This window comes from Centropristis striata, chromosome 4, assembly GCF_030273125.1.
Source record: "Centropristis striata isolate RG_2023a ecotype Rhode Island chromosome 4, C.striata_1.0, whole genome shotgun sequence".
NCBI lineage: Eukaryota > Metazoa > Chordata > Actinopteri > Perciformes > Serranidae > Centropristis > Centropristis striata.
In genome coordinates, this window is record NC_081520.1 from 31,743,027 (window position 1) to 31,752,419 (window position 9,393).

Consider the following 9,393-nt stretch of genomic DNA (forward strand, 5'->3'; position numbering starts at 1 on the left):
AGAGCGACATGAGAAATCTTTACTTGATGTCACGTGGTTGTTGAACTATGCAGGGTTTACTGAAGTGAACTGTTGTATCTTGAGAGCTTGAAGGTGAAATTCTCAGTAAGTTCACAGAAAAAGCTCTCTCACACACATAGGTGCTGCACACTGTCTGTCTGTCTGTCTCTCTGTCTGAGTGCAGCCCTGCGGACAGGTTTATCCTGTGATGGTCATTCATGTGCGCTCCACTGCGTTCCTGCAGCGGGATAAGCTGCACCCCGTGCCTGGCTACAGCAGCATGTGACCGGCTTGTGATCCCGAGGTTTGCGTAGATGACTTTCTGCCCAAGGCACGACTGTACCAGTCTGCAAAGGAGGCAGAGCATATATCCAATTCTCTCTTTCTCTTTCTTCCTAGTAGTTTCCACATTCTTGCATTGTGCGGATGATCGTCACGCTGCATCATGTGGTACAGAGGATGAGGACACTGTCAAAGAGTCCGTTATTTTGTCATATAAATGTAAAATTAAGTTTCTTAAAGAATTCTTTAACTTTCTTATGCAGTTATTGCATTTGTATGACATATATCACCACAAATTGTACAGTAGTTATTATAACTAAACAAAAACGAAATAGTGTTGCCAACATGATCAAGTAGGTTACTGTTCTTAAGTACAGTTTAGTGTACACTTTTTACTATTATTATTATTATTATTATTATATAAATAAATAATTATTATTAATAATAATACTAACCACTCATAAGCATAATACAAATACAAATAAAAACAATAATAATATTAATAATAAAACATGATTTATTTATTTAATTGATTAATTAATTAATTAATTAATTAATAATAATAATAATAATAATAATAGCTTCCCGCTGAATTATTATTATTATTATTATTATTATTATTATTAATAATAATAATAATAATAATAATAAATATATTTTATTAATCATAATAACAATAATAAAACAATAATAATAGTCAATCATAATAATAATAATACAAATAAAAACAATAATATTAATAATAATAATACATTATTTATTTAGTTAGTTTATTTAATAGACAGCTCAAATAGACAAGAAAAGTGGACAAGAAAAAGACAGGAGATGATCAAATATGTGTGTATGTAAAACAAATTTTTTTTAAAAAGACTATCAAAAAGCATGACAAAAATGAAAGAATTAGTAAAATACAATTAGAAAGACATTAATTAAAAGCCAAATTAAATAGATTTTAGCTGTCTATGTGTTAACAGAGCCAACATTTGTTATAGCTTTTGGTAGAATAATTTTTGTAGCACTGATTATCACCCTTATATATTAATCATAATGAAATAAACTCATAATAATGTTGACACCACTTGCATAATAAAAAACATCTCAGAAGCCTACATGTGTTTTGTGATCATCTACTTTGTGTTTGTGTGTGTAAATGCAATAGTGGGTTGTAGACTGTGAGCAACAGTGGCACCTTGAAGAAGCAGAAAAAATGTGAAAATCTCTTCTCACTTCCTCACACATTACTGGAAGGTTAAAAGTGAAGTTCTCTCTTCTCAAGCAAAACTTGTTTTAAATTCTAACAAAACAAAATGTGTGCTATTCTCATTGTCACTAAGGATGATCCAGCCTACGCTCCCGGTTTATTACCTTTAGGATCCTCAAAATGAAATTGCTGCGAGTGTTGTACAGACCCAGGAATCTGGCTCACTTTTAAGAGGTGTGGAACACCTGACAAGCAAACAAAAGGAAACAGAAATTGGATTTTTTTTAAAAGAGATTATCTCAGTGAGACTACCTGTTTGACTTTTTATGATGATAAGTAGATCAAAAGTTGAGAGAATTACTTCAGAGACGCCTGATGTGCCAAAATAATTGTTCAAGCAGGCACAGTGCTGGATGGTGTACACAAAACAACATTAGTATTCAAACTTACCAGTATCTCGACCAGCTATGGATTCAGGTTAAACTCAAACTGTATGTTTTATATGACCTCACATGGCTGAATTAGACTGGAAATAATGTTACGTCTTTATTTGAAAATGCTATTTTGCCTAAATGATTAAGATAGTTACTCAGACTAATAATGATGAAACATATGGCCAAGTGGAGAAAAATCACTGATTAACACTGATCAGCGTAGATACATACTTAAACCAGAGGAGAAACTAACCTTGAGTTTGCTGAAAACCTCCAGATTACTGTGGCAAAAACATATGTTAATATACAGCACTGTGTAATATCAAATGTCTTACTTATTATCTTGTGATACTTTTTCAATTATTTCAACTTGATCACACGAAGATTCGGGGCCTGACTTTGCCAAGGGTAAGGGGTGGTGCACGTGTGCACACACACACACACACACACACACACACACACACACACACACACACACACACACACACACATTTTTGTTTCTGCCTGAGGTATAGCGGAGCAGAGGTCAGCTGGTCTTGAGATGAAAATGTAAGAGGAATCAGGAATATTATCCTGAGCATGTGATTTTGTGTGAGTGCATACTTGCATATGAGTGAATGTGTGTGTGTGTGTGTGTGTGCCTCACTGATCACACATTTTGTCAGAGGGCCGCCCCTAAACTGGCTCAATGAGAAGAGAGAGAACAAGAGACTGTTGGCTGGGTGTGAGAGAGAGAGAGAGAGAGAGAGGTGGAAGCAGGTTTGGTGGAGGGTTAGAGGGTAGCATAGAGGGTAGAACATTTTAAACACATACAAGCTGACATTTTTCAATTAAGTTAGTAATTGGTTGCCTGTTAAAAAATACCTGAAGAGTGTTTTTACATTTACTCTTTCAGTCTAAATGCCACTAAAATTTTCAGTGCAGTCTTCTATGTTTCTCATTGCAGCCAACTAATTAGAAGCAACTTTTCCAACAGTGAAACTTTTTTTTTTGTAAACTGGCATCAGTTTTTTCTTTTGTTTCCATCTTCTTCTTGACTCCAAGCAGGAGTTCATCAGTGTGGTCAAAACTGGAGCTGCTTTGACTTTTTCATCATTTTTCATCATGAGGAGCTTGTATGTATCAGTAGTTCTGCTGCAGCTCATTGGGACTTGTTTATGCCAGTTCCCTCGCCCATGTGCCAACTCAGAGGGACTACGGACCAAAGAGTGCTGCCCTGTGTGGGAAGGAGACGGCTCAGCCTGCGGTGCCCTGTCGGGCCGTGGTTTTTGCACTGAGGTGGAGGTCTCAGAAGAGCCCCATGGGCCCCAGTACCCACACAGTGGGATTGATGACAGAGAGCGCTGGCCTTTAGCTTTTTTCAACCGAACATGTCGTTGTGCGGGAAACTATGGAGGCTTTAACTGCGGTGAATGCAGGTTTGGTTACTGGGGCTCAAACTGTGCAGAGTACAGGGAGTCAGTGCGCAGGAACATCATGACCATGTCACAAACTGAGCAGCAGAAGTTCATCTCTTATCTGAACCTGGCAAAGAACACAGTCAGCCGTGACTATGTTATCTCCACGGCAACGAGAGCAGAGATGGGTGAAAATGGTGAGAATCCCATGTTCTCAGATATCAACACCTATGACCTGTTTGTCTGGATGCATTACTATGTGTCCCGGGACGCCTTCTTGGGAGGGCCAGGGAACGTATGGAGAGACATCGACTTCGCCCATGAATCGTCTGCATTTCTGCCCTGGCACAGAGTCTTCCTGCTCCACTGGGAGAATGAGATAAGAAAGCTGACTGGAGATTTTAACTTCACCATCCCATACTGGGACTGGAGGGACGCCCAGTCCTGTGAGGTGTGCACAGATGCTCTGATGGGCGGACGGAGCCCCCTCAATCCAAACCTCATCAGCCCTGCTTCACTCTTCTCCTCATGGAAGGTAAGAACATTTGATTGTCTCACTCTCTGAGAGTGTGAGAGAAAACTGCATGTTTAACTACATGGCGATCGATGAGCAAATCCTTTTTTATCCATTATTAAGAGATTTAAAATTCCTTTCCGCAAGAAACAAACAAAGGCTTGTTTTATTTCCATTTCACTGTGCAGGTCGCTTGTTCTTAAGATGGTTTAGACTCTTAATCCAATGAAATGAGAGATTTGAGTGGAAACATACAATGATTTCAGAATTCACATCCACAATCTAGTCAACATAAAAAATCAAAGTGAAAAACATTCAGGGGTTTTGTATCTGTATGCCAGAAACAGCAACTTCAGCTAAATCTATCAGAGATCTTGCAGTAGTTTGTTTCTTGCACTTCTTATTAGTTTGTGAATCGTGAAGGTCCATAGTCTCTTTAACCACAATAGCTCTGTTATGTGTGTGTGTAGGTGATCTGCACGCAGCCAGAGGAGTACAACAACCGAGAGGCATTGTGTAACGCCACTGGGGAGGGTCCACTGCTGCGTAACCCCGGCAATCATGATCCCAACCGCGTGACCAGACTCCCATCAAGAGCTGATGTGGATTTCGCAGTAGGCCTCCCCGAGTACGAGACAGAACCCATGGACCGATTCTCCAATATGAGCTTTAGAAACGTCATAGAGGGTAGGAGTGGCAGAAACACACACACACACACACACACACACACACACTGTTGATATTACTGTACTTTCATGCTTAACCTGCAACCTAACTTGACTTGGACCAAAGGACTTGAGTCACATGTATAGTCTTTATAAAAGAAATCTTTACATTTTGGCTCATTAGTTCCAGTGGTGGAAAGTAACTAAGTACAATTACTCAAGTACTGTACTTAAGTATAATTTTGAGTAACTTTATACTTCTACTCCACTACATTTTAGAGGCAAATATTGTACTTTTACTCCACTACATTTATCTGACAGCTTCAGTTACTTTTCAGGTCGAGATTTAACATAAAAAACCTGATCAATTAAAAGTGATCAGACCATTTTTAAATTAAACATCATAACAGCATATTAAGTAGTTAAAATGAGCCCTTTCTTTACGAAATTAAAGTGCTTACATAAATGCATGAATACAAATAATCTAATAATATATTTGGAATATATATATAGCAATCTGAGTGGGGCCATTCTGCATAATGAGTACTTTTACGTTTGATATTTTAAATACATTTGGATGCTGATACTTTGAATGAAGGACTTTTACTTGTAATGGAGTAATTTCACAGTGTGGTATTAGTACTTTTACTTAAGTAAGAGATCTGAATACTTGCACCACTGAATAGTTCATGCAAGGATAGAGATACAATCACATGTCCGGGTGCATACGTTCAAAGAGAAGCAAGCACAAACACAAACTCAAGTCGAGGGAAATATTTGAAAACAGTTCTCAAACCATGCATACCACTACAACTGAGTAATTATCGGTTGTTTTTACATTGTTACTTAATCCTAATATGTTTTAGTTCACATAAGTGTCAAACTAATAGTTACAGTACCTTGGAGAATTTTCCACAAGCATTTCTCAAAAAGAGTCTGTTCTATTGTAATGACTGCTTCCACAGTCATTGGCCTTCAGATAGTATTAAAGGGACAATTCCCCCTAAAATCAACTTACCTGTTGTGTTATTTACTTGCATGGGTCTAGATTGTTTAATGGTCAGTTGCCAAGTGATGGAGATATCAGCCCTAGGAACTATGGTAGAAAGAAAATATTTCCTACAGGAATCTGCTCACAACAATATCTGTGGATTATCTTAAATAACCAGGTCATGATATCTGGAAAGATCAATCACTGTCACCAATCACACATCAGAATCACTGTTGAGTCAGATGTATATTTTTGGCACTTTGAGCACCACAAGCGACGTGCCACTGGCAGTCTGAGTTAGTTAAGTGTCTCAAAGATGTGAGAAAGAGCACTTGGAACACTAGAAGTAAGTACATCCAGCCCGTACGACTCTGTTTAAATGTCACATATGGTTAAAAGAAGTACATTTTCACACCTACACAACCAAATTAAATGTCTATAACAAAAACATTGGGCTCTCTACAGTTCTCATCACTTTACTCAGCTCCCTCCCACATGTTTAGGTTTCAGGTTTAGGTTTATTTGCACAGTTAAAATCACATAACATGACAAAGAAAACATATAGTGTAAAGTGCAAGGAGAGGCAGAAAACCTGGATGGGCTAATTTAATGCCTCCACCTAAAATTTCATAGTTATAAGAAAGTAATAAACTGATAATAGAAAAAACATGTGTATAACATCAACAACAAGTTATAATGACAATAACAAAAATAATATAAAAACAAATATGAACAAGATATAAAAGTGTATTTGTGTGTGAATTAGAATTTTAAAACAGTAGTTAAATGGGCTTTTAGATATCTTCTTTGCCAGATGGGAAAAGGTATTCCATAATTCGGTGCCCCTAAATTGAACGTAGACTTTGATAACTCTCACACTTTCACTTTTCTTCCCTCCTGCAGGTTTTGCCAGTCCTACAACAGGCATGGCGGTGCAAGGCCAGAGCACCATGCACAACGCATTGCATCTCTTCATGAACGGCTCCATGTCCTCAGTGCAGGGTTCAGCTAACGACCCCATATTCCTGCTACACCACGCTTTCATTGACAGGTACAATGATACAAAATCACTTATTTATCTGGTAAATTGTTTCTATTCACTGAAGCGAATAACCACAATTGTTTGCAATGATGTATAAACATACAGTCATGAAAAAAAATATTAGAACACCCTTGTTTTCTCCTTGCTTTCTTGTTCATTTTAGTGCCTGGTACAACTAAAGGTACATTTGTTTGGACAAATATGATGATAACAACAAAAATGGCTCATAAGAGTCTAATTTAAAAGCTGATACATGCACTGCAAAAACATGAACCTTCCAAGTTTTTTGTTCCTATACCTAGCAATAGTATCTAAATTATATTGTTTTGAGTATAATTTACCTACTGACCATAGCTTTATGTGCTCATTTAATTATTAGTATGATTATTATGTGCTTATTTGATTATCTTATTGTTTAAAGACTTCTTTTTAGGATTGACATTGTTAGCCTTTCATGCTTTTCAAGCTATTCAACTGTTGAAAATGGTGAGTTGTTACCTAAAATATTGGTTCCAGTTGAGCGTTTTAGTTGCATGTAGTTTGAATGCTATTTCAAAAGCATTTTCTACCACCAAAACGTGCTCTTTTCAAGTATTGCTGGCTTATTTTAATGTTACTACGGTTGGTCTTTTCAAGCCACAATTGCTCAAAATAAGTATATTTGGATTTATTTCAAGACATCATTGGTTTTTCCAGTGCCTAGATATTTTTTACTTATTTAAAGAATTCTTACAAAGAAAAAAATACTTACTGCACTGGCAGATCATTTTACTCGTTTTAAGCATGTATTTGGTTAATTCTAGTTTTTGCAGTGTAGCCATTTTACATGGTTTTCTTGATAATGATTTTGGTTATTATCAAGTAAACCATGGAAAATGTCTAGATATCAGCTCCTAAATTAAATTCTTATCAGCTATTTTTGTTGTTATCATTATATTTGACCAAACAAATATACCTTTAGTTGTACCAGGCATTAAAATGAACAGGAAATTGAAGAAAAGAAAGGTGGTCTAATCATTTTTTCCATTACTGTACGTGTCCAGAATGAGAAAGAGGGTTGAGATACAGGAGAAGACCAATCTCTTTCACTCCTGTTTATCTCTGTTCCTTCTTTCCTGCAGCATCTTTGAACGCTGGCTCAGACTCCACCAGCCTCTCCGGACCAACTACCCACGTGCCAACGCCCCCATTGGCCACAATGATGGTTACTTCATGGTGCCCTTCCTGCCGCTCTACAGAAACGGAGACTACTTCTTGTCCAACAAGGCTCTAGGATTTGAGTATGCCTACCTGTTGGATCCTGGTCAGTACAGAACAGCAAAACAAATCCAGTAAATTAGTGTTTATGCTCTTATCGTTCAAAGACCTTTTTGGTGGTTGTGGGCAGTGGATGTTTAGGGGGAGATAGCAAGTCAACAATAAATGGCACATAGAAGTGGTGACATCATCTGAAAGCTTTGAACCTGAAGATTAATTTGAGATGAAGATCAGCACTGTGTGTCAAGTTGTTCTGTTCAAAAATATCTAATTAAAATGACTTAATGAATTAATTAGTTATTTATTGAAACCTATTATGGTGAATAAAGGGTCATAAGTCCAGGCCATCTTCAACTATGTCCCATTAGTTGTTGCAGCAATTTTTTGGGTTGATTGCATTTGTTACCCACATTTAGTGCTCAATAATGCCATTTTATTCATATAGAGAATGGATAAAAATCGTCAGAAATAACCTCCAGAATATTAAATCAACATGCCAAGACCTTTGAAACAACATAGAAGAATCAATGCTGCGATTTGAGTTCAAAAACTTTGGTCATTTTGGAAATGTCTGTATTTTCAGCAATAGGATGAGGAGCACTTCTGTTCTTCAAACTGCTGAGAAACCCCCTTATTGTCAATATACCTAGGAAAGCTCTAGTTTATGGTTGTAAAGTTTCATGAGGCTGTGATTATCCTAGAGGTCACAGCAGCTCATTTTAAAGAAAACTGGGCTCATTGAATCCACAAGAGTCTCAGCTTTACACTGATATTTGTGCTACTTGAGAAAAACGATGTGGTTTTCTTAAACTGTTATACATCCTGTGTGTCTCCAACAGGTCAGAGGTTTGTTCAGGAGTTCCTGACACCCTACCTCGAGCAGGCCCGGGACATCTGGCAGTGGCTGCTAGGAGCCGGCATCCTCGGGGCGCTGCTGGCTGCTGTCATCGCTGCAGTGGTTATTGTTGCAAGAAGGAAGTGGAAGCGAAGCCAGAGGAGGAAGAGGAGGCAGAGCTACGGAGAGAATCAGCCATTACTGCAAAGCAGCTCAGAGGAAGGTTCATCTTCATATCAAACAACGATATAACACACACACCCTGATATTGGCATACACACATATGAATGAGCTATTAGGGGCACTCTTTCGTGAAGCAAATGAATGAGATGAATCCTGGTGCAAGATAGAATCTGTCATTGATTTCCCATAATAAATCTACAGGTGCATCTCAATACATTAGACTAAGATGGAAAAGTCCATTTTCAGTAGTTCAAGTCAAATAGCCCCAACCAAGTATTGAGTCATATAGATGGACATACTTTTCAGAGGCCAACATTTCCATATTAAACATACTTTTTAAAATTGGTCTTCTGTAATATTAAACATTTTTTGAGACACTGAATTTGAGGTCTTCATTAAATGTAAGCCGTAATCATTATAATTAGAAGAAATTAAATAAATTAAGACATGACATGTTTCATTCTGTGTGTAATGGATCTATATAATGTGTTATTTCCACTTTTTCAATTGAATTACTGACATAAATAAACTGTTCTATGATATTCTAATTTATTGAGATGCACCTGTATTCAAATTTTATAATGGTATCTAG

At 37.3% G+C, this 9,393-nt stretch overlaps 1 protein-coding gene across 1 annotated transcript; it reads left to right on the top strand.

The window, feature by feature from the left end:
* The first annotated feature begins 3,021 nt into the window (after positions 1-3,021).
* Positions 3,022-8,870, top strand: tyr (tyrosinase). Its single transcript, XM_059331450.1, has 5 exons — positions 3,022-3,849; positions 4,299-4,515; positions 6,388-6,535; positions 7,648-7,829; positions 8,623-8,870. Exons 1-5 carry the CDS (start codon positions 3,022-3,024, stop codon positions 8,868-8,870), a joined length of 1,623 nt encoding a protein of 540 aa, XP_059187433.1.
* The last annotated feature ends 523 nt before the right edge of the window (positions 8,871-9,393 follow it).

Excerpts from the sequence above, each read along its gene's own strand:
- tyr (XM_059331450.1), top strand. The coding sequence starts at position 3,022 with ATGAGGAGCTTGTATGTATCAGTAGTTCTGCTGCAGCTCATTGGGACT. Across the intron at positions 4,516-6,387 it reads CTTTAGAAACGTCATAGAGG|GTTTTGCCAGTCCTACAACA; the intron begins GTAGGAGTGGCA and ends TCCCTCCTGCAG. Across the intron at positions 7,830-8,622 it reads TGCCTACCTGTTGGATCCTG|GTCAGAGGTTTGTTCAGGAG; the intron begins GTCAGTACAGAA and ends TGTCTCCAACAG.